The sequence below is a fragment of the Gorilla gorilla genome, chromosome 11, assembly GCF_029281585.2.
Source record: "Gorilla gorilla gorilla isolate KB3781 chromosome 11, NHGRI_mGorGor1-v2.1_pri, whole genome shotgun sequence".
Lineage (NCBI taxonomy): Eukaryota > Metazoa > Chordata > Mammalia > Primates > Hominidae > Gorilla > Gorilla gorilla.
Genome location: NC_073235.2, coordinates 38,047,109 through 38,073,539, shown reverse-complemented (window position 1 = coordinate 38,073,539; position 26,431 = coordinate 38,047,109). Strand labels below are relative to the sequence as shown.

The following is a 26,431-nucleotide window of genomic DNA, read 5'->3' as shown; positions in this document are numbered from 1 at the left end:
AGGTAGATCAGTTGAGTTAAGGAGCTCAGGACCACCCTGGGCAACACAGTGAGACCCTGTCTCTACAAAAATTAACCGGATGCAGTGGCACACGTCTGTGGTCCCGGCTATTAAGGAGGCTGAGGTAGGTGGATCGCTTGAGCCCAAGAGGGTGAGGCTGCAGTGAGCTATGATCATGCCACTGCACTCTTCAGCCTGGGCAATAGAGTGAGGGCCTGTCTCTGAGGAAAAAAAAAAAGCAATGTTAACAACAAACTACCTATCAAACTGTTCCACTTCACAAAATTTACTTCATTTAAAAATATGTCCTGGTTTGCACAATGAGTAAGAAATTACAAATTTCTAACAACTCTACTTTTTCAAGTCATTACAGTGAAGAAAGCTAACTTAAACTGGAGTGCCAATGATGACCTGGGCTTTTTAAGAACCAATATCTCTATCAACTTCCTCCAAAGCCGCCCTTAATTAATACACAATCTAAATAAATATAGTATTTTTGCTATGAAAAAAGTACCTAGGGTCAACTATCAGATTGTCACTCTCAAGTCACTCATTAGAAATTGTGAAGCTATGACTGGTTGTTGACTTAGTCTACACTGTGAAGAATTTAAATTCTGGATTAGGCCGCATGTGGTGGCTCATGCCTGTAATCTCAGCACTTTGGGAGGCTGAGGCGGGTGGATCACTTGAGGTCAGGAGTTCGAGACCAGCATGTCCAACATGGCGAAACCCCGTCTCTACTAAAAAGACAAAAATGAGCCAGGTGTGGTGGTGTGTGCCTATAATCCCAGCTATTTGGGAGGCTGAGGGGGGAGAATTGCTTGAACCCGGGAGGCAGAGGTTGCAATGAGCCAAGATCATGCCATTGCACTCCAGTCTGGGTGAGAGAGCAAGACCCTGTCCCTCCCCGCACCCCCCAAAAAAGAAAAAAAAATTCTGGATTAGGTCAAGCCATAAGTTAAAAGAGATGTAGGTATGCTTTCATAATTATTACAGCATATATTTTACTATTAAATCTTACAATGCTGAAAGCAAAATCCCTTGCACAGTAGACACAAAAACTTCTTTACTAAATAAACTGAAATTATTTTTCATTTATATGATGGATAATTTATGCTAACTTTTCAATTTTGCAATTAGACTCTAAGCAGCTCATGTTAATTTATGATACAGTCATAAATACTAGCATCAACAAACAAACTATCATTTTCATATTAAAATAAACATTTGCCTTCAAGGTAATACTGAGTTAAACAAAATCTGAAGCTTCATGAATCAGATAATGAAAACAACTCTCAAATCAGTTTACAATAATTTTTGACATTTCACTCAAAAAATTTAAAAAGCTATAGAACCAGAAAGAAACCAGAAAGATACACCCCCCGATCTCAAACAGCAATCACTCTAGGAATTCCATTTGAAAAGATTCTCCTAATACCCCACAATGTAAAAGGACAAAACTATAAATTATATACTACTTCACTAATGTGAGTTTGAAATAACTATCAGTGCTCATATGCAATTCAACGTGATTTAACTTGTAATGCACACTCAATTATTTCGTAATATCTTAATTACTTGGCATAGTCAAAGAATAAGTATATTTTCTAGATGACTGTTGCACTTTTTTTTTCATTATTGTTTTAAAAACAAAACACCAGAGTGCAATAGAATAACCTTGGCAGTTTTTCATTCTACTAGGTACATGGACAATTTATCCTGTGCTAAATGGTCCCGAATAGTTTTAAACTACTTAATACCTTTTATAGTTCTCTTTCCTTCTTTGATTTTAGTTATCAGTTCCTGCTGCTAGTGCAGCTACAGCGGGCAGCCTCTCCCACTTCTAATTTTGTTTCTAATTTTCTATGAGGAAAAACAAACTTGTCAGTTTGCCTGCATCTCCTACTAACCTACTGCCATGCTTTGGCTAGATAAAAGTGTTAATGATAGAATGGCAGGGAATCACTACTCTGTGCCTATGATCTTAAAATTATTATCAATGAGGAAATTATAGATTTCCTCAGCCACCTGTCTATATACAACTTACAAATTTGGATTACATGGTATAGGTCCCTTGTCCACTGGTGGATGGATTTATTTTTTTCTTAACCTTCGTGACTTGAGTCAAGACAGAAGGTCTTCTAAGTGCATATGTAATTTGCTGTAAGCAACTAACAATTCTAAGAACATTACAAAGTCTGAACAAAATATGAAGTATAATTGTAGTATGCCTGACAAGCTATCCATTTTGAAAATTTCCCTAATAAACCCATTAAATTTTGGGGATAAAGGCACATTAACTGACTTGATTCCTAAAATGATTTATACTTGATACAAGCATAAAGTTGAACTTTTATAAGAGGAGGACAAGTAGAAAGAGGAGAAAAAAGAAAGAAGGTGCAATATTTTATATTGAAATTTTGACTCAAATAGACCTCCACTAAGTCATGAGCAGAGATATATCTTTGATGATGGAAACAATTTAATCAGTAGCCATTTCTGTGATCTTGGTGTGACTTTCACAAACAAGAACACCAATTACCCCTTATCGTAGGACCAGTATTTCTGTAAGCATTTTCACAAATGCCACATAAGCCAAGAAAAAAATGACATGAGAAAAGATAAGCCCTTTCTAAAATTACAGTATAGGTGTTAAATGCTAATGAAGTACAAGTGATACAAACTTAACATTTAAGTCAATTCTCTTAAACTGCCACCTATTTTACCATTGGGTTCTCCATTTCAGTAGCAAGGTAAATGCAACAAAAACATGGTAGAGTAGCTGTATGAAAGCTGCTTGCCTAAGAAAAGGCATAAAGAAATTTCCATATATCACAAATAAAACTTAAATGCTAGACTAAAAACACGCTTTACCCTTACCTTAATTTTCAAAATCAGCATTCATTAAAAAGAAAATCAACACTCACAAAAAGCTGTGGAGTGTGTAAAAAAATAGTTCGTGTAACACAGAATGACAACCAAAAAATTTCATTTGTAATTTATCATATGGACTTAACAAAACTTCAGCTGGAAAAGACATTCCAGATCATGAAAAGATTTTAAACTTGGGTCTTATGAATATAAACTGCCATTCCAAAAGCTGTAAAAAGTAGAACTGACAATAATCTTTACCAAAGAACAAAGAAAAATTTATAATACAAAAGTTACAAATCTTTGTGTCAAGGGTAATACATATGTAATGTATTCTTATTTAAATGAGGTGAAAATCAAACACAATTGACCATTTTTAAAGGTACAATTCAGTAGTATTTAGTCTATTCACAATGTTTGTCTCTACCAGCTATCTCTAGTTTCAAAACTTTTTCATTACCCCGTAAAACACCCATTCCATTTAAGGAATAACTATTTTTTTCCTTCCCCCAACTCCTGGTAAACTCTAATCTGTTTTCTGTCTCTGGATTTGCCCACTGTGAATATATCATATAAAAGGAATTATATAAGCTGGGCATCCCTTGAGCCCAGCAGTTTCAGTTCAGCCTCAGCAATATAGCAAGACCCCATTTTTTTTTTTTTTTTGAGGCAGAGTTTCGCTCTTGTCACCCAGGCTGGAGTGCAGTGGCGCAATGTCGACTTACTGCAACATCCGCCTCCCGAGTTCAAGGGATTCTCCTGCCTCAACCTCCGTCTCCCGAGTAGCTGGGATTACAGGCACCCACCATCACGCCCAGCTAATTTTTGTATTTTTAGTAGAGACAGGGTTTCATCATGTTGACCAGGCTGGTCTAGAACTCCTGACTTCAGGTGATCCACCTGCCTCAGCCTCCCAAAGTGCTGGGATTATAGGTGTGAGCCACCGTGCCTGGCCAAGACCCCATTTTTTTAAAAAAACAAACCAAAACAAAACAAAACCATACAATATGTGTTCTTTAAAATTAAACGACTTCATATGCTGCATATGCATATAAATACATTCTAGGAAAGATACATACTTAATTACACCTAATTAATATAAACACCTATTTATCTAAAGTCAATTAAGAGTTAGAAAGGTTAATTCTAGTTTCAATACAAATGTTCAAAACTTTTTTAAAAAGGGGATGACTTTAAATAATCTTCTTCCTGCTCTTATTATTACTGAGAACAAGAAATCATAAAACGTTTGACAGTATTAAATTGACTGAATTTTGTATTAACAAAATTTCAAAAACTAGGAATAAAGAAATGTAGGACTAAGAAGTAGATTTTTGTGCACTGCATGTTAGCAGGTATTTCTTATTCGAAGATTTAAAACATTCTTAAATTACTAAATAGAAACAATACCGGAAGCCATCAACAGAAAGGAAAAATTAACTGTGTATTTATATAATAAAATACTATTCTGTAATAAAAAGGATATTCATATGTGCAATAAAATGGATAAATCTGAAAAACATGTTGAATGGAAGAAGCCCTACACAGAGTATATACTGTATCATTTCATTTATGTAAATCCTAGACAGCCAAATATATGATGGAAAAGAATCGGAAATTTTGGTTGTTGCCTCTTGGGGTATGGGGTGGGGGGGCGATGACTGGGAAAGAGAATGAGGGAACTTTCTTGGGTGACAGCAATGTTCTATATCTCGATGGATGTATGGGTTGTAGACATGTACACAATTTGTCAAAAACTAATTGAATGACATATTTATGATTTGTGCATTTTTCTGAATGCATATGTACCTTTAAAAAGCAATCAAACATTCAACTCTAGTTAATGATATGCATGCCCAAGTGTTTAGGGGTGATGTATATTATTATAATACCTGCAACTTAATTTAAAATGCATAAAACATGGATTAATATGGCAGAAAGCAAAAAGAGCAAAAGGTTAACAACTGTAAAACTGAGTAATTTATCAAATTTTGTGTACATTTGGAAAATTTCAAAATCAAATGAAATATCAGATTGGCAACAGGTCTCCTAACAGCAATCTAGATGTTAGAAGACACTAGAAATATGTCTAAGTACAAAAGGAACATGATTCTGTACTTAGCATTCTATGCATCAATCAAGTCTGATGTCAGAAAAAAGACTTCAGGCTGGGGCGGTGGCTCACACCTGTAATCCTAGCACTTTAGGAGGCTAAGGCGGGTGGACCACGAGGTCAGGAGATCGAGACCATCCTGTCCAACATGGTGAAACCCTGTCTCTACTAAAAATACAAAAATTAGCTGGGTGTAGTGGCACGCACCTGTAGTCCCAGCTACTCGGGAGGCTGAAGCAGGAGAATCACTTGAACCTGGGAAGTGGAGATTGCAGTGAGCCGAGATCGTGCCACTGCACTCCAGCCTGGGCGACAGAGCAAGACTCCGTCTCAAGAAAAAAAAAAAAAAAAAAGAAAAGAAAAGAAAAAAGACTACAGACATATAAGTTCTCAGAAGGTTTATTTCCTAAGCAACCTTCCTCGGGAAAATATCTCAGACTATTACCTAGACAAATTAATGTAAAAAACAAGAGAAGGAGCCATAAGATTCAGCAAACAGTTGATTCAACCTAGTAGGGCAGTGAAGGAATGAGACCTGTGAGCGGGACATAAGATTCCAGGAGAAAAGTCTCATGGAAACACAGACTGGATAATCTTGAGGATATGCTGATGGTGCACTATTGTTTGTCAACCAGAAAAAAAAAAAAAAAAAAGACAATTAGAAACTCCAGAAAAAAAAATCGAAGACAGTCATAACAAGTAACAATGTGACATAATTCTGATAAACTGATGGAAGCATTAAAAAAATTCATTTGATTTTTGGTGCTAGAAACATTCTCTTCAAGTAACTCATGAATCCTGATGATAAAACAGAGGATGAGAATGATAGTCAAATGCAGACCCACCATACTGATTTTTACGTGCATGTACTGTTCTGCTTTTTAAAAATGCTACTTAAAAAAAGTTCTAAAAAATTAATTTAATTTTAGAAATGTAGTTAAGTTCTACACAGGCTCAGTTTTCTATCCCATGCCTTCCACCAAAATGTTTATAATTTGTCAAGCATACTGAACAATATGATAGGTGTTTGAGTTCAAAAGCTGGAGGAGTTATCAAAATTACTCGAGACAAAACCAATCTGACCATCTTCTTTCTCAAATCAACTTATTAAAATGATCTTAAAAAAAGGTTTTTATAATGTCCTTCAAAACATTTCTTGGCTGGGCGTGGTGGCTCATGGCTGTAATCCCAACATTTTGGGAGGCTAAGGCAGGCAGATCACTTGATGTCAGGAGTTCGAGACCAGCCTGACCAACATGGTGAAACTCCATCTCTACTAAAAATACAAAAATTAGCCAGGCGTGGTAGCACACGCCTGTAATCCTGGCTACTCAGGAGGCTGAGGCAGGAGAATGTCCTGAATCCGGGAGGTGGAGGTTGCAGTGAGCCAAGATAGTGACACTGCACTACAGCGTAACCATTTCTTTTCTGCAGTCAAACCATCCAGAGTAAGACAAAAACTAAAATCACAAAGATAACATCATGGTCTGGTTGCCTGGCTCTGTGATAACATCTCATGTGCTTTGGGTACTGGTTCTAGCATCTTAGTCAGCAACAATATGTAATACAACCTGATAAGCCTAAGAAGGGTGCCAAACAGCCAAGGGGAATATAAAGGGGAGATAATTACTTACTGAAGACATTTATAGAATTACTTGTCCACCATTTCCTCTTTTTAGCACAACTGAGCCAGGCTGGAGGGTCTTGAGTGCAAACAAAGTCTCCCATCCCTATTCCCATCCCATCTGTTCTATTCTCTTCAGGGTGGAGAGGAAGGGAAGGGAAGAGGGCACAGGTGACATTGATACTGATGCACTTTTAGGATAACATCTCACTTGTGTCCGGGACCAGGTGGATTTCCTCTCCCCTGCCTATCCCCTTCCTCCCTATACCCAAAAAAAGAACAAAAAAGAGAACAGAACAAAAATTTATCTGGTAATCTTCAGACCCTGAAACAAGAAATATAATGTCGAGACAAACATTCTCTTAGGAATGCGCTCGTCACTAGAATAGTTCAAGCAAAGAATAAAAACATTATCTGCCTGATTTCAGATACCCACAGGCACTTGCTCGAAAGGCATAAGCCAGGCATCTCCTCTTCCCCTATTCTGATATCCCCTGGAAGAAGACAGACAAGGAAAAGCAGACAATTTTAGGAAAAGCTGCCCAGGTGATTGCCCCTGGATGCGTCCCACACCACTGAGGTTGGATTGGATGACTTCTCACATTCTAATAGCTAAGATTTATCAGTCTGTCTAAACACAGGTACTTTTGTTTTAAGAAAAACTATGGCATCTTTTGTTTAAACACTAAGAAGATAGGAAATCCTTGATATATGGAGATTAAAGATTGGGGTTTAGACGTCACAAGTGTCCCCCCAAATCCACTACATTTGGGATGAAGAGACTACTGTGGGAATGATTCATGTAACTAATGAATACACCTAGCTGACAGCCCAGAACCACACCTCCAGTGTTCTTTATGTACTTTTTATTTTAATTCCCAATTGTCTACAGGAAGACACTGCTGAACTTCAGTAAACAAGTGTACTTGCAACTTCATCCAAGTGTGTACTTCTTTCATGGCCTTTGTACTTTCTGTTCCTTCCATCCAAAATATTCTTCCCTGATATATCTCATGGCTTTTTCCTTCATTTCATTCAAGTGTTTGCTTGAATGTCAAAGAGATGTTGCTCTGACTACCTTGTGTAAAACAGGCCCTACGCTCCATTCCATCACGTTCTAACCTCAACCTCCTTTTTTAAAATCATTGCAGTAGTTTCTATCTGACACTATATTATACATAAATATTTCATTCTTTGTCTCACTCACTAGAAAATAAAATCCATAAGGGCAAGTACTCTCTGCTTTATATAGGCAGTACAGGGCACATAGTAAATTATCAACAAATATTTCATGAATGAATGCTGAGTGAATCCATAATGTCCTGGGTGGGCAACAATCCTATCACTTTAGTTTTGCAGATATATTCAAAATTAAAATTACCATTGGAATAATACAGAGTTTTAACCACAGGAATTTACTTTTTGGAACTTTGTATATGATTTGGGTCAGTATTTATGGAATCATTAAGGAGGTGGGGTTATTTACATTTTATTAATTTTAACAGGGAAACTACATGCTAAAGCACTATGCTCTTTTTTTTTTTTTTTTTTAGACAGAGTTTTACTCTATCACCCAGGCTGGAGTGCAGTGGCGCGATCTCAGCTCACTGCAATCTCTGCCTCTGGGGTTGAAACGAATCTCACGCCTCAGCCTCCCCAGTAGCTGGGATTAACAGGAGTGCACCACCATGCCCAGCTAATTTCTTTGTATTTTTAGTAGAGATGAGGGTTTCGCCAGGTTGCCCAAGCTGGTCTCAAGCTCCTGGCCTCAAGTATTCTGCCTGCCTCAGCCTCCCAAACTGCTGGGATTACAGGCGTGAGTGAGCCACCATGCCTGGCCCTGTGCTCTAATTTAATGGAGAATTTTTGCAGTTTCTTTCATTCTTCAACAGTTGACAGTGGGATTAGGGCGAGTGGCAAATGATTTTAAAGGTGCTACTAATTTTATTCCTCCATTTCTGGAAATTTTTACCTTTTTTTGTTAGCCCTCCCCTTTCCTTTACTTGTTCAATATCATTTGTAGTTAAAAGGCCAGATAATAGGAAACTATATGAATACAGCTCAGCTCACTGTAAATACCACTCCAAAAAACTAAAGTTTTCATGTTGAGACTACTAAGAGTTTGTCAAGTTGTGTTTGCCCCTATTCCAGTAAATCTAATAAATACAACTTTGATCAACACATTTTTTCTGGTGTCCTTTTTTGGGAGTCAACAATTGACAGCTGAATGTCTATATGATGTGTTTTTACTACATAAGTATATTTAAAATTCCAACCTCTCTCATTTCCCAACTATTTGTACCTTTCACTGGAAAAAAATTAGCTAATCCTATAGCAAGAGGTCGACAAGTATAAATGAATGAAAACAACGTAATTTCTTTAGCGGTTTCCACATACCAAAACATTTACAGGCATTATCTTGTTTCCTCCTTACAAAATCCCTAAAAGGAGATGTCATTATCTTCATTTTATAAATGAAGAAACAGACTGAGAGGCTAAGTAACTTAACTTGTTCAGTTGTTAAGAGGCAGAGCTGTGAATTTCAATTAGGTCTCTGAGTTTCCAAACACATACTTGTTTCCATTCAACACGTGGTTCTCTAAGCGTGGTCTGAGGACCACTGCAGGGTCACCAAGATCCTTTCAAAGGGTTCATGAGGTCCTCCCCTTTTTATCTTTGTATCTACGTTTGGCCAAAATTGTCTTCTTATATATCAACCCAAACCACATATATCAGAGTGAATGCAAAAGCAGGTATGTGAACCCAGCCATCTTCTTCGGTTAAGCCAGACATTAAGGAAATTTGCAAAAATGTTAAAACAGTGGGATTCTTCTTTTTTAAGTTATTTTGTATAAAATATGGCATCATGTAAACTTGCAATAAGTTTATCATTCTTATTAATCATTAAATATTTTTTAAAATTTCTCATTTAATATTTTTTAAATGGCAATACTATCCACATTGACTTACATATTTGACATAATCCCAATTAAAATCCAAGCTGGCTTCTTTGCAGAAACTGGCAACCTGACCCTAAACTATATAGAATAATAAATGGGATCTGGAATAGCCAAAGACAAAAAGAAAAAAAAAAAACTCAAAAAAGAAGAACAGAATTGGAGCTCTCATTTCAAAACTTGCTACAAAGGTACATAATCAAACAGTGTTGCACTGGCATAAAGACACACATATAAATCAACGAAATAGAATTGAAAGTCCAGAAATAACCACATCTTTTTGATCAATTGATTTTCAACTACAGTGCCAAGACAATTCAATGGGGGAAAGAACAGTCTTTTCAACTAATGGTGCAGAAAACTAGATATTCACGTATAAAAATAAATCTGAACCCTTATCTCACACCATACACAAAAATTAATCATCCATTTTACATATTACAGAGACTGTATCCTCCCCAAGTTGGTGGTATTTTACTTTTGATCTCCTCACATTCCATTCCCATTGCTTTAAAACATTTAGACCAGGCACAGTGGCTCACACCTGTAATCCCAGCACTTTGGGAGGCTTGAGGCAGGCAGATCACTTGAGGTCAGGAGCTTGAGACCAGCCTAGCCAACATGGTGAAACTCCATCTCTACTAGAAATATAAATACTAGCAGCATGGTGGCACACACTTGTAATCCCAGCTACTCGGGAGGCTGAGGCAGAAGAATTGCTTGAACCTGGGAGGTGGAGGTTGTGGTGAGCCAAGACTGCAGCACTGCACTCTAGCCTGGGATACAGAGTGAGACTCCGTCTCATGGTCATATAGTAACCATAGTGTAACTTAAGCATTTACATTACCCTCTTCCCTCAAATTAGTTATCATCTGCCAGTTTGATGTTTGGTATGTCATTATAGGGGATGAAATCTTTTATTTCATCTTACAGATAATATGCTTATAATATAAATATCTGGTTGAATAATGCCTCTTGACAAAACCATATTATAGCAACTGGACAATGAAAAATACAGATAACAGATACTTTTTAGTTTAAATGACGAGGAGTTAAAAAATGAAAGAACAGCAAGACTTAACAAAAGGAGAATGAGAAAAGAACTGACATTTAGAAAAAAACAAGGTATACAAAGTGAAAACAAAAACTGTAACTTGGATTTGTTCAGTGTTAGAGGTATTTCTATTGTGCTCTATATATGTGAACATGGCTTAGTAAAAATAACACAATTGAACTATGTTAAATATATGAATGGTATTTTGCAGAGGATATTCATTTAAAAATAGGTACTTTTCCCCCTTAGTACTATACAGGAACACACACAGGTTGTGTATACCTAATCTGAAAATGTGAAATCCAAAATGCTTCAAAATCCAACAGTTTTGAGAACCAACATAACAATACAAGTAGAAAATTCCACACCTGAACTTACATGATGAGTTGCAGTCAAAACTTTGTTTTATGCAAACAATTATTTAAAATAGTGTATAAAATTCCCTTTAGGCTATGAGTATAAGGTACACATGAAACAAATAAATTTCCTGTTTAAATTTGGGTCTCATCCCAAAGATATTTCAATATTCCAAAATCTGAAAAAATCCAATACACTTCTGGTCTCATACATTTTGGGTAAAAAATACTCAACCTATATGCACTTCAGAGACATTGCTTTTCTTTCCTTCTTTTTTTTTTTTTTTTAACAAATTGAAGGTTTGTGGCAACTCTTGAGTCAAGCATATCGATCAGTACCATTTTCCCAACATGTGCTCACTTCATGTCTCTGTGTAACAGTTTGGTAATTCTTGCAATATTTCAAACTCTTTCATTATTATGTCTGGTGATGGTGATCTGCAATCAGTGATCTTTACCACTGTAATTGTTTTAGGGGACCACAAATCACACCCATATAAGACAGTGAACTTAGTTGACAAATGCTGTAGGTGTTCTGATTGCACCACCAACTGGCTGATACCCCATCTCTTCTCCCTCTGTTTGGTCCTCCCTATTCACTGAGACAAAACAATATTGAAATTAGGTCAACTGGCTGGGCACGGTGGCTCACGCCTGTAATCCCAGCACTTTGGGAGGCAGAGGCAGGCTGATCACGAGGTAAGGAGATCAAGACCATCCTGGCTAACATGGTGAAACCTCGTCTCTACTAAAAATAAAAAAAATTAGCCAGGCGTGGTGGCGGGCGCCTGTAGTCCCAGCTACTCAGGAGGCTGAGGCAGGAGAATGATGTGAACCCAGGAGGCGGGAGGCGGAGCTTGCAGTGAGCCGAGATTGCGCCACTGCACTCCAGCCTGGGCGACAGAGCAAGACTCTGTCTCCAAAAAAAAAAAGAAGCTAATGCAGATACTTAACTTTAAGTTGAAGCCAGCGCTCATTTAACATTCTGAAAATGCTAGGGCCATTAAGAACTATGCTAAAAGTACTCTGCCTGTGCTCTATAAATGAAACAAAGCCTGGATGACAGCACATCTGTTTACAACAGCTATGCTATTTATGAATACTTAAAACCCTCTGTTGACACCTACTACTCAGAAAAAAAAGATGCCTTTTAAAAAAACTTACTGTTCGTTGATAATTTACCTTGTCACCCAAGAGCTCTGATGGAGATGTAAAAAGAATGAATGTTCCTTCGACTGCTAACACATGTATTTTTCAGCCCATGTATCAAGGATTAATTTCTATTTTTAAGTCTCATATTTATGAAATACACTTTGTAAGGCTACATGGCTGCCAAAGATAGTAATTCCTCTGATGCAACTGGGTAAAGTAAGCTGAAAACCTTCTGGAAAGGATTCATCATGCTAGATGCCATTAACAACATTTGTGGGCATGGTGGCTCATGCCTATAATCCCAACACTCTGGGAGGCTGAGGCAGAAGGATTGCTTGAGGCCAGGAGTTTGAGACCAGCCTGGGCTACGAGCAAGACCCTGTCCCTACAAAAATAAATAAATAAATAAAAATAGACAGATGTGGTGGCATGCACCAGCACTGAGGTGGGAGAACTGCTTGAGCCCCAAAGTTCAAGGTTACAATAAGCTATGACGGCAGCACTACACTCCAACCTGGGCAACAGAGCAACACCTCCATGTCTTAAAAGAATATTTGTGATTCATGGGAGGAGGTCAAAATATCAACTTTAAAAGATTTTTATTTTTTGACCACCTACGCATCTGTGAAGTTACAAAATATCAACAAGAGTCTGGAAGAAATCAATTTCAACCTTTATGGATGACTTGGAGGGGTTCAAGACTACCCTGGATAAAGTAACTACAGATGTGGTGGAAAGAGTAAGAGAACTAGATTCAGAAATGGGGCCTGAAGATGTGCTTGAATTGCTGCTCATGATATCATTATTTGTTCATGATTACGGATGAGCAAAGAATATGGTTTCTTGAGATGGACTCTACTCCTGGTAAGTCTATTTCTGTTAGCATTGTTGAAATAGCAACAAAGGATTTAGAAAGGATTTAGAATATTACACAAACTTAGTTGTAAATTAGTAGGAAAATTGGAGAGGATTGACTACAATTTTGAAAGAAGTTCTACTGGGGGTAAAATGCTTTCAAACAGCAGCACATGCTATCGAGAAATCTTCCATGAAAGGAAGTGTCCATCAACGTGGACATTGTTTTCATTGTTGTCTTATTTTCAGATATTGCCACAGCCACTCCAACCTTCAGCAACCACCATCTTGATCGGTCAGCAGCCACCAACACTGAAGCAAGACTCTCCACCAGCAAAAAGATTACAACCTGCTGAAGGCTCAGATGATTAGAATTTTTTAGCAATATTTAAAAATTAAGATGTGCACTTTTTAGACATAATGCTCTTCACACTTTAAATAGACTACAGAATTGTATAAAACTCTTTTTTTTTTAAAGTGATAACATCAGTAGTAAACCTAACTTTTAAATGCACCAGGATACCCAAAAATGTATATGACTTGCTTTTTCACGGTTGTCTGGAACTGAACTCGCAGTATCTCCTAGGTGTGCCTGCAATTCTTTTGGGATCCATTCTAGTTGCTGTATCAATACAATCACGCACTGCATAATGACATTTCAGTCAACAATGGACTGCATAAGTGACAGTGGTCCCATAAGACTATGTTGGTGAAAAATTCCTAGCACCTAAGGATTATCACAGCCTTCATAACACAACACATTACTCACGTGTTTATGGTGATGCTGGTGTAAACCTACCGCACTGCTATACGCATATGACTATATGAAAGTATAGCACATACATATGTACAGCACGTAATACTTGATAATGGTAATAAATGACTATGATACTGACTTATGCATTTACTACACTTCTTATCATTATTTTAGAGTGTATTCCTTCTACTTACTTAAAAAAAAAATCAGAAGTTAACTGTCAAACAGCTCAGGGAGGTCCTTGAAGAGGTATTCCAGAAAAAGACATTAATATCAAGATGATAGAGTCATGTGCGTAATTGTCTCTGAAGACCTTCCGGTGGGACAAGACACAAAGATGGAAGACAATGATACTAATGATCCTGACCCTGCGCAGGCCTATGCTAATGCATGTGTTTACATCTTGGTTTTTAACAAAAAATTTTAAAGCAAAAACAACAACAACAACAACAACAAAAACTTTTAAGCCAGGCGTGGTGGCTCACGTCTGTAATCCAAGCACACTGGGAGGCTGAGGTGGGTGGATCACCTGAGGTCAGGAGTTCAAGACCAGCCTGGCCAACATGGTGAAACCCCGTCTCTACCAAAAATACAAAAATTAGCCGGGTATGGTGGTGGGCACCTGTAGACCCAGCTACTTGGGAGGCTGAGGCAGAAGAATCGCTTGAATCCAGGAGGCAGAGGTTGCAGTGAGCCAAGATCGTGCCACTGCACTCCAGTCTGGGTGATGGTGACGAGAGCAAAACTCCGTCTCAAAAACAAACTCCAAAACCTTTTAAAACAGAAAAATGCTTATAGGGCAAGGATATAAAGAAAAAATATTTTTGTACAGCTATAATATGTCTATTTTAAGCTGTTACTAAAAAAGGGTCAAAACTTTTAAAATTTTTTAAAATGTATAAAGTAAAAAGTTACTGCAAACAAGTTAATTTTTTAGATAGAAAAATATTTTATAAATTTAGTGGAACCCAAGTATACAGCATTTATAAAGTCTACAATGGTGTACAATTATGTCTGAGGCCTTTGCATTCACTCACTGGCTCACCTACCATAATTTCCAGTGCTGCAAGCCACATTCATGGTAAGTGCCTTAGGTATACCATTTAAAAATATTTTACACCTTATTTTTACCATACCTTGTCTTTATTTACATATACAGATACTTAACCATGGTGTTAGAATTGTCTATAGTATTTAGTATAGTAGCATACTGTATAGGTTTGTAGCCCAGGAGCAACCGGCCATACATATAACTTAGATATCTATAAGGCTATATACCATGTAGGTTTGTGTAAGCACACTCCATGATGTTGGCACAACAAAACTCTCTAATGACACATTTCTCAGAACTTATCCCTAATGTTAAACAAGGTGTGACTGCAGTTTGTTCCTTTTTTAAGGCAGCGTAGTATTCCATGGTATGGATGTATCACAGTTCAATAATTCACGCAGCGAAGGACATTTGGGTTGTTCCCAGTAAAAAACAAACAGATACACAGTAGTTCTGTATGAAGGAAGCATCTTTCCCAAGAACGTTTTTAAAATGAGAACCCACCGGGTGCGGTGGCTCATGCCTGTAATCCTAGCTACTAGGGAGGCTAAGGCAGGAGAATTGCTTGAGCTCAGAAGGCAGAAGTTGCAGTGAGCCGAGACTGCACCACTGCACTCCAGCCTGGGCGACAGAGTGAGACTCTGTCTAAGTAAAATAAAATAAAATAAAATAAAATAAAATAAAATAAAATAAAATAAATAAAATAAAATAAAAATAAAATAAAATAAAATAAAATAAAATAAAATAAAATAAAATAAAATAAAATAAGGGCTCACTAAAATGAAGGCCTAGGCTGGGCATGGTGGCTCATGCCTGTAATCCCAGCACTTTGGGAGGCTGAGGTGGGCAGATCACTTGAGGTCGGGAGTTCAAGACCACCCTGGCCAATATGGCGAAATCCTGTCTCTACTAAAAATACAAAAATTAGCTGGCATGATGGCTCGTGACTATAGTCCCAGCTACTTGGGGGGGCTGAGGAAGGAGAATCACTTGAACCTGGGAGGTGGAGGTTGCAGTAGGCCGAGATTGCGCCACTGCACTCCAGCCTGGGTGACAGAGCAAGACTTCATCTCAAAAAAAAAAAAAAAAAAAAACAGACAGACTAATGCTCACTTTAGCTATTGTTTTGTATACATGTTGCATACACGTACAAAGAATTTTGACTTCACAACAGTTAAGACTTTGTTTTTTTGTTTTTTGTTTTTTTTTTTTTAATTCCAGAGCTTCTCTCCCCACTGAGGGGCAAGGTAACAAAGTAAATCCACAGTTAAGCTACCTCATACTGTAAGGTGATACTTTACTCTAGTTATGGAACTTCTTTCTTTCTGTCCTAAGAGCAGCTGTCCCCAACCTTTTTGGCACCAGGGACCTGTTTGGTGGAAAATAATTTTTCCCCAGATGGTGCAGGCGGTGAGGAGGATGGTTATGGGATGAAACTGTTCTACCTCAGATCATCAGGCATTAGATTCTCATAAGAAGCACGCAACCCAGATCCCTTGCATGCACAGTTCACAGTAAGGTTTGCAATCCTATGAGAATCTAATGCCACCGCTGATCTGACAGGAGGCAGAGCTCAGGTGGTGATGTTCACCGGTCCACTGCACACCTCCCGCTGTGTGGCCCAGCTCCTAAGGGTTGGGGACCCCTGCCTTATAGGACAGGTTAGCAGAGTTAATTGTACAACTAACCCACAAAAGTAATTTATATTTGTCTTTCATCAAACTAATGTTGTGACAAGTCAAATTCACTATTTTAAACGCTTAGATCAGACAATATCAAGTTATTCCCTCTCGAGAATGGTCAAGAATAAAAACAAATGTAGTTTATTTTCTCTACCTAATTTCTTTTGCAGATGAAGTTGTTATAGGGAGTTGTAGATAAAAACTTTAGTAAAGCAAACATGATTTAAACATGCTGTGCAATCTACTATTTATGAAATAGGCTGGGTGCAGTGGCTTATGCCTGTAATTCCAGTACTTTGGCAGGCTAAGGCAAGAGGATTGCTTGAGCCCAGGAGGTGGGAGACCAGCCTGGGTAACACAGTAAGAACCTGTCTCTACTAAATTAAAAAATTAGCCATATGCCTGTAGTCCTAGTGACAAGTTTGTAGTCGTAGTTACTTGGGAGCATAAGATGGGAAGCTCCCTTGAGCCTCAGAGTTCAAGGCTGTGGTGAGCTATGATCCTGTCGCTGCACTCCAGTCTGGGTGACAGGGTGAAACCCTGTCTCTTAAAAAAATAAAAAATGAAATAAGGGGGCTCAAAAACCTTACAACTTGCCTAAAGAAGTGAGCTGACAGGTAGAAATTTGGAAAAAACTCACAAACAAATTCACAAGGCAAAGAGGGAAAAAAGATCATAAACTATAGGGCTTTCAAAATTCTCAGAAAAAGAAATTAAAGTTAATAGGTGTGTATGGAGACTAAGAATGGGTAAGATGAGGGAAAATAGTAAAGATAAAATCTAGATATAAAAAAATCAAATTGCTGGAAAATAAGGTACAAAACTAGTTTTAGGCCAGGATTTAGTTTCATCTCTATTTCATCTCTCAGCCAATAACTAATTGAATTAAATTCTGGAAATGATATACAGTCATGTTGATGCTAACGTCTCATTAGGTACAAGCAAATGTGTTTAATTATATAACTTCCTTATTTGAGAAGCAAAGTTAACTTGACAAAATTTTGTTTAATTATACGATTTAATTCTTTGCACATGTTCGTATTACTAAACATTATGGGAAGTCTCGGGGATTAAGTGGAAGATGATTTAATTTTTTTTAAAGTTTACAATTATACTGAGAAAAAACTGACTTCCTTCTCTTCACAACAGCCATCTCACATTTATTTATTTATTTATTTATTTATTTATTTTTGAGACAAAGTCTTGCTCTGTCGCCAGGCTGGAGTGCAGTGGTGCAATCTCAGCTCACCGCAACCTCCACCTCCTGAGTTCAAGTGATTGTCCTGCCTCAGCCTCCCGAGTAGCTGGGACTACAGGCACCCACCAACACGCCCTACTAATTTTTGTATTTTTAGTAGAGATGGGGTTTCACCATACTGGCCAGGCTGGTCTCGAACTGCTGACCTTGTGATCTGCCTGCCTCGGTCTCCGAAAGTGCTGGGATTACAGGCGTGAGCCACCCCGCCTGGCCCTTCATTTTAGTTATCTTAAGTTATAAGAAATAAATTATTATCCCTATATGCAAATGTGGTTATAAAGACAGAGTATTGATCCTGTGGTTTGGTGCTGCAATAGCAATTTGAAAATTACATTACCATTTGTTACCACATCCCCTTGACACACTAATTCCCCAACTTATTTACAATAGAATATGGAAAGTCAATAGTGAAATTTTTTAATTCAAATAGCAATAGTATTTTACAAACCTATCAAGCCTTGTTTATCACTGTAATATTCTCAAGAATGGGAAAAACAAAACTGCTACCAATTTTCACTACTTTATTTCTGAGAAACTAAAACTTAATACTAACTCAAATGGATGTAATTAGGTATACTAAAGTACCAGCTCAAAAAAGAAGAAAAAAAACCCTATTACTTGCAAGGCATGGCAATGCACATCTTCTGCATAATATTTGACAAAGCTTATTTCAAGTTTATATAATTTTCTATTGCTACTGTCATGTAAGACCTCCTTGGAGAAGCACCCATTTGTACCAGGTTCAATGACTTCGGAGGCCCACCATATATACCTCACCTCGTTATTTTGCATAAGGTGCAGCTTGTCTTGAACCCTGACTGGACATTCCTGTCAGAAAGACTTCATAATATAACTGTCTTCATGCTAACCTTAAATTTGTTTAACTATACAAATTCCAAGAACACTATTATATGTGAAGACTCAGTAAATTTTCAGAAATGCCTCTGAAGAGAAAGGAATAGCATCTCTCACAAGTTGTTTCACAGAAAAGAAACACTCAAGTGTTGATAAATAAGGAGAATTAAAAAGAACAGCAACAAAACTGTAGTCACATATGGTCGTAACAATTTCAAATGATTTGCTTAATCTTAACTCTGTATTAAACAGTTCAAATGTCATCTGGTAGCACAATGAATATGGATAGCAAATATATAAACTAGAGCTTGAAACATTTAACAGCTAAATAAAATTTAAAAGATATTACAATAGTTAACCACTACATGGAGTACACTAATTTTTATTCCCAATAATCCATTTGAAACGTATTCCACAGACACTTGTATTTTAATTCAAAGTCAAAAAAACTTCCATAAGCTAATCAAAAATAACTAGCCGCAAACTGTGCTTAAGTCACTATATAAATTAATACACCCATGGTACTCTTCAGTAACAGAATGTGTTCTAAGGCTGCAACAACACCCTCAGCATATGAACAACAAACCCATTCTCTAAATATGCATGAAAATAACAACAGTTAATATTTATTGCACAAACTGTGTCAGGCACAATGCTAGGGGATTTACATACTTTACCTCTAATTTTCTGTTTTCTTTCTTTTTAAGATGGAGTTTCGCTCTTGTTGCCCAGACTGGAGTTCAATGGCCTGATCTCGGCTCACCGCTGCCTCCCAGGTTCAAGCGATTCTCCTGTCTCAGCCTCCCGAGTAGCTGAGATTACAGTGACCGCCACCACGAGCGACTAATTTTTTGTATTTTCAGTAGAGACGGGGTTTCTCCATGTTGGTCAGGCTGGTCTCCAACTCCCGACCTCAGGTGATCCGCCCGCCTCAGCCTCCCAAAGTGCTGGGATTACAGGTGAGCCAACGCGCCCGGCCACTATTATATATTTATCTCTAATTTTCATAACTCCCTAAGTTAAGCATTATCATCCTCATTTTACAGATGAGGAAACCGAACTGAGGTTCATGGAGGGATCCAACAGCCAGGAAGAAAATGTAGAAGACTCCTAAATTTTCAACAGCCCTTTCTCTACATAAATCACCCAAGATCTGAAAGTATCGATTGTATAATTTATCAATTAACTCTTAAGTTTTGGAAAATACTATGCTGGCAGCTGGCAATATATGTTACAGGAACTTTGTGGGGATCTCAGGGGACTTGCCTTCCAAGGCTGTGTATTTATTTCTTTATTTTTTTGAGACCATGTTCTGCTATATTGCCTAGGCTGGCCTTGAACTCCTGGGCTCCAGTGATCCTCTCACCTCACACTCCTGAGTAGCAGGGACTACAGGTGACTACTACATGACTGGCAATTTTCATTTTTTTAATAGATACCACAAATTTCCTCCAGGACCTGAATGTATCTACGTCAATTCTGTATCTAGGTGTACTAGTTACGGAATACAGAAGATCATTAAGCCACCATAGTCTTCTCAGACCCTGAAGAAATGATCAAAACTCAGATATTTCCTCAGAACCCAAGTTTATTCTGCTAACAAGTAAACCTCAGAAATGGGCCTAGAATTTTATCTCTGATCACAGTTATGTCTACTACAGACTATAGAATCCAAGATTTAAAGATTTATTCTTCCAGGCATAAAAGCAGAGTGGTATTTGAAAAGACGAGCGTACTCCATCAAAATGTGATGAAGAAATCATAACAGAATGCCCTAAAAATAGCCAAATATGCCAAATTTTTAGAAATTGAGACGTGTCCAATTATTCCTGTCAGACTGGTATCCTATTACTTAGAAGATCTTGTTTCACATATTATAAATGGGTAGATTTTCAGTTTGACTTTAATCATCTTTTCATTTAAAAGTTTTTGTCATCAATGACATTTAAGCTAAAAAAGGTTTCTTACAGTTACAATTAGGTAAACTATAACCATGAACATATATATATATATATTTAGAAAATTTTATTAGAAAAACCATTTGCTGTTCACTAATCCTAATTTGGAAAGCACCTCCTTCACCTTTTACTTAGTTAACTTACTATCCCAGGACAATTATACACGGAGCATGATAGTCCCAATAATTTAAGTTTCTTTATAAAAACAAGCTCAACAGAGTCACCCTTTGCACCTAGTCACAACAACAAAAGAAAACAAAACACCAAAAAACTTCAAAGCACACAAAGATTTGTTGGCAGCCTAAGGCTCAGGAATCAAAACGTGTGTAAATCTGATCCCGGGGGACCGTGGCACTGACAGTCATTCAACTTTCTTTTTAATATTCCCATTGTGCTTTTTCTGGTACCACAGGGAAAATGTACCTACATTTTACCAACCGGTCGAAGCTGAAAATTCTCTTGGTGCAAGGCCAGGGGATGCGGCCGTGGGGCGGCCGGGGGAGCCCGGGGCACCGGCGCCAGCCACCCGAGAGAGCAGTACCACGCTCCTGGCAGGCCTTCTGTGGCTGGCTCCCGAGTCCCTGGGGCTGCAAGAGCAGCCGCGGAGGCAGCAGCAGCAGCCATGGCAGGGACTCGGAAACCTTTCCCCTGCCTCCTCCGCTAGGCCTCGAGGGGTTTGCTTTTCACATGGCCCCCGGGTGGGGGCGGTGGGCACAAGGTAGTGGCTGCAGCTGCAGCCGCAGCCGCAGCCGCAGCCGCGGGCCAGGCGAGCCTGGCTCACTCGGAACCCGACCTAACGGCGGGCTGGCAGCAGCGGGACGTCAGAAGGCCCTGGCTGAAGCGCCGACGACCCGGCGGGGAAGGCCACCTTTCCACACACATCTCTCCCCTGCCTGCCTCCTTCTCCGTTAGCGCTACCGGTTGGCGGGCGGGGGAGGGGAGTGAGGCGCGTTATTCCCGGGGAGCTGGACGGGGGAGGGAAGGGCATCTCTTACCCGCGTTACTGAGGAGGAGGAGGCGGTTGGAGCGCGGCGCGGCGGGGCGACGGCGGGGCTGGGTGGGTGCAAGTAAGAGTCTTACGAAAGGGAATTAACCCCATCACCAGCCCGGACACCGGCTCCAGCGGCAGCCGCGGCTGGCAGAATCCCGCCCCTTCCCACCACGCACTAGCCCCGCCTCTTCGTTCTCTTTGAGCGGCAGCCGACTACTCATAGGTTGTACGTCCCCGGAGTGACATGAGTTTTGCCCAATCAAGCTTGAAAAAACTGTCTTCTCTCCACCCCTTTACCTCCGCCCAGGCCGCGGAGAGCGGTGCCAAATCTTCCTCCAACCTCAAGAGAAAAAGAACCAATCCGTGGTAAGTAACCGCCCTTGAAGGACGCAAAAGCAACCAATGGTAAAACTAGGAGGACAGCCATTTTGCCCACTTGTAAAAGAGCTACCTTTTCCCACGAGTTGGAGCCTGAGGTGCGGAGTTTCGTGAGTTTTTACTGACTCGAGGTATTTAAAAGACAACCAGATCTCCTCAGGGGGTATTTGTAGTGCTTTTTAGGGGTAAAGGAAAATTATCCTCCATGTGGGGCGAAGTGAGGCATGCTGCTTAAGGGCTTGGCTCCTCCCCTTAGCGCTAACGGGTTCTGAAACGAACACCTGGTTTCTCCAGCTTCAGTGGGGGAGGGCGGGGTGATTGCTCTTTTCGGCCTGGAGCGGACTACAATTCCCAACATGCTTTTCCCCTACTCATAACTTCTCCTCCGTTCACTTGTCGCGGTGCTTGGCTGGAATTGTAGTTCCTGAGAGGTACCCATGCCGCCGCTTCAGCCAATGAAAAGGGACAGTTTTGAACGACTTGGAATTAGGGCGGAGAACGAGTTGTCGCGAGGCTGTACAGAGCCCTTTTCGCAACCCTAACGGGAGAGAAATGATGGAAGAAGGGTAGCCAGAAGAGTTTCCTCAAAATACCATAGGGGTTTTAAATTATTAGTACGTATTTAAACTCATCTACTTTCACGTTGTCCCGTTGAACGTCACTTCCGCTTAGGGGCGGACACGTCCCAAACCTGTGGCGGGAGTTGGAGATTCTGCGGCGAATGCGCCAGGTGTGACTGTCTGGAAGTGGCGTGGCTGGCAAGTCGCTAGTTTCTTGCATGGGAGATAAAAAGTTGAACGGAATTTAATGGCATTTTAAGAAAGAGTGGGTGACATGGGATGGGGGTAATTTCCAGGGCCCTCATACTTTCTCCACCCCCGCCTTCAGTCGGCGGGCGTCTCGGCCTGCTCGCTATTAGATTGCACGGCTAAATTTGTAGAAAGTACCTCTACTGCCTTTAGTCTTCGCGTGGTCAGTTTGAACTGTAAAGACAAGGCTCCGAAGTTCTGAACTACATTTACAGACACACTTTTTTTTTTTTTTTTTTTTTTTGAGACGAAGTCTTGCTCTGTCGCCAGGCTGGAGTGCAGTGGTGGGATCTTGGCTCACTGATTCACGCCATTCTCCTGTCTCAGCCTCCGGAGTAGCTGGGATTACAGGCGCGCGCCACTCAGCCCAGCTAATTTTTTGTATTTTTAGTAGAGACGGGGTTTCACCATGTTGGCCAGGATGGTCTCGATCTCCTGACCTCGTGATCCGCCCACCTTGGCCTCCCAAAGTGCTGGGATTACAGGCGTGAGCCACCGCGCCCGGCCACAAACACACTTCTAAAGTCAGCTTGGAAGGAAAAGAGTCACAGAAAATGGCTTTTCTGTTTGAAGGATTGATAATCAAGAGTGGCCCCATCACCATTCTTTGAGTAACGACCATTTATTAAACGAGTGGCAGACAGGCGCGGTGGCTCAGACCTGTAATCCTAGAACTTTGGGAGGCCGAGGTGGGAGGATTACTTGAGGTCAGGAGTTCGAGACCAGCCTGGGCAACATGGTGAAATCTTGAGTCTACTAAAAACTCACACACACACATTCGCCGGACGTGGTGGCAGAGATCTGTAGGATCTGTAGTCCCAGCTACACGGGAGGCTGAGGCAGGAGAATCGCTTCAACTTGGGAAGTGCTTACAGTGACCCGAGATCGCGCCACTGCACTCCAGCCTCGGGTGACAGAGCGAGACTCCGTCTCAAAACAAAAACAAAAACAACGTGTGACTACAGGGTGCCAACTATAATACACCGATGAATAAAGGCATCACTAAAAAGATGCCTTTATTCATCGGCCACATGGAGCCCCCAGCCTAATAATCTTAGCACGTCAGGCCCTGGTTTATGCCTCCTTCAGAGTTCAAGGGCGACTGTATGTATACTTTTGGATATTCCATTTAAGGTACCCAGGAAAACTGATTGAATAAAGGAGATACAAGTTACAGAAAAGGCTTTTTCCCTCCCTATGCGTGTGCCCTTTATTCTTAAACTCTTTGCTTTATTATTTTGACTGAGACTTTCTCAGATAAATTCTAATTCAGTTTACTCCATGATTTTACTGAGATTTTCTCTTATAAATCCTGTTGTATTTATGGTATGAGCGCTTAACACTGTATTGGGTACTATACCAGACTTTGTGGGTAGAGCAGTGCCTAAAAAGACAGGCTCCTTGTCCAAAAGTTGTGAGGAAGAGAGAGGCTAAACAAAATTGTAATGTCACTTACTGTTTTAATCTCTAAGTCAAGTCTTCTTTAGTCACATTTTGTATGTTTATTTGGTCCCTTCTTTACATTCTACCTTTGGATTAAAATAAGCACGTTTTCCTCTTTGCATTGTTTTTACTAAAGCACTAATAGATCTGTGTCCAATACTAACGAGTGATGTTTGTATACAAAGTAGATGGTAAATTTTATAGTGTAATCCTGCTACATATAGGAATGTAACCATACCTTGCAGCAAGACATTTTTGTAGATCTACCAGGCAAAGTGTTGTCTCTTGCTTTTTAATGCAATTAGGATATTCAGTGATAATTTAGCAATGCAGTCTACTGTAGATGCTTAGTTTTTTTTTTTATTTGTTTGTGTCAGGAGTTCTTCCAGTGTAAATCTAGTCACTAAATAGTAATGATGGCCATCATTTTATTGAGTTTCGTCTGAGCCAGAAATGATGTTATGTGTGATAAGTACATTTTCCTTATGACAAACTGTAAGTCTTCTTGACATTTTTATATTTGAAGAAAGTGAGGCTCAATGAAGGTAAATAAGACTTGTAGAGAGAGGTCTGACCTGGTGGCTCATACCTGTAATCCCAGCACTTTGAGATGTCAAGGCAAGAGAATCACTTGAGTCTAGCAGTTCTAGACCAGCCTGGGCAACATAGGAAATTTCAGTCTCTACAAAAAATAAAAAAATTAGCTGGGCGTAGTGGTGCACAACTGTGGTCCAGCTACACAGGAGGCTGAGGTGAGGGAATCGCTGGTGCCCAGGAGGTCAAAGCTGCAATGAGCTGTGATTGAGCCACTGCACTCCAGCCTGGGGCAACACAGGAGACTCCGTCTCAAACAAACCAACAAAAAAAAAAAAAAAAAAAAAAAAGAGCTTTAAGGTCTGAGGCCCCTATTAAATAAATTTGAGTTGAGATTCATATCCAGGCCTGTCTGATTCCTGAACTCTTAACCACTATTCATCTTGCCTTTCAAATTTTTATTAATCCTTTAACGTGTGCCAGACACATAGTGATGAGGGAAACAAAATTCCATCCCAGAATTCTGGAGCCAATGGTGGCAGTCACTTCCTCTTTTAAGCCATCTTTTGCCATGTACATAATACTTAGTCCACACGGGAAAATGTAAAAAAGAAAGTAAAGGTCATCTGCAATTCTGTTACCAAGAGATGCCACTGTTTACACATATCTCTGTCTTTAGTTACAGGTATGGACACATGTTTTAATGATATAATGCTTTGCTTTTTTTAAATTGAAAAAACTTGCAACAGTGGGCTATGGGTGTGGCTGAATAGATACCAGTATTATCATTTTTGATGGCTACTTTATTGTATAGCTCTAGCATAACCAATTCCCCGCTGATGGATATTTACATTGTTTTCAATTAATAATTTATTTTTTATTGTGTTAAAAACGCATAACAATATATCATCTTAACCATCTTTTTTTTTTCTTTTTTTATTTTGAGACAGAGTCTTGCTCTGTCTTCCAGGCTGGAGTACACTGGCTCACTGCAACCTCTGCCAACTGGGTTCAAGTGATTCTCCTGTCTCAGCCTCCTGAGTAGCTGGGATTACAGGCATGCACCATCATGCCTGGCTAACTTTTGTATTTTTAATAGAGATGGGGTTTCACCATGTTGCCCAGGCTGGTCTTGAACTCCTGACCTCAAGTGATCCGCCCACCTCACCTCGCAAAGTGCTGGGATTACAGGTGTGAGCCACCGTGCCTGGTCATCTTAACCATTTTTAAATGTATAGTGTGACCCTGAGTCTTCTCTGAGGCCCCATGTGTGGGTGCCAGATGATTGTTGACAAAAAGAGTCAAACTGTAAAATATGAGGAGATTTATGCAGAGCCAAATATGAGTGACCATGGCCCATGACACAGCCCTCGGGAGGTCCTGAGAACATGTGCCCAAGGTGGTTGGGGTACAGCTTGGTTTTATGTATTTTAGGAAGGCATGAGACATCAATCAAATACATTTAAGAAATGCATTGGTTTGGTTTAGAAAGGCGGGACAACTCAAAGTGGGGACTTCCAGGCTATAGGTAAATTTAAACATTTTCTGATTGACAATTGGTTGAGGTTGTCTGAAGACCTGGGATTGACAGAAAGGAATGCTCAGGTTAAAGATAAAGGATTGTGGAGACCAAGTTTTATTGTACAGAGGAAGCTCTTAGATAGCAGACTTTAGAGAGAGCAGGTTGTAAATTGTTTTTTATCGGACTTAAAAGGGTGTCTGGCTCTTAGTTG

At 39.6% G+C, this 26,431-nt stretch overlaps 2 protein-coding genes across 60 annotated transcripts in view; one reads left to right on the top strand and one right to left on the bottom strand.

Moving 5' to 3' along the window:
• The window catches only part of R3HDM1 (R3H domain containing 1), a 194,255-nt gene extending 172,581 nt beyond the window's left edge, over positions 1-21,674 (bottom strand). For all 47 annotated transcript variants that reach the window (XR_010129562.1, XM_019022125.4, XM_055380828.2 and 44 more), the window contains exon 1: positions 21,539-21,674. The gene's annotated coding sequence lies outside the window, so the exon portion shown is untranslated. The remainder of the gene's footprint in view (positions 1-21,538) is intronic.
• Positions 21,675-21,710: 36 nt separating this feature from the next.
• Positions 21,711-26,431, top strand: part of ZRANB3 (zinc finger RANBP2-type containing 3) — a 368,239-nt gene continuing 363,518 nt past the window's right edge. For 4 of the 13 annotated variants that reach the window (XM_063694794.1, XM_055380844.1, XM_055380847.1 and 1 more), the window contains exon 1: positions 22,534-22,642. Coding sequence is in view for 7 of the 13 variants with exons in the window: in XM_055380838.2 (XP_055236813.1) it covers positions 21,779-21,900 (122 nt within the window). In the remaining 6 variants the exon portion in view is untranslated. Of the gene's footprint in view, positions 21,901-21,924; positions 22,011-22,533; positions 22,671-26,431 lie in introns of those variants that run through there. The other 9 variants (XM_055380837.2, XM_055380841.2, XM_055380839.2 and 6 more) reach the window with 5 other exon arrangements.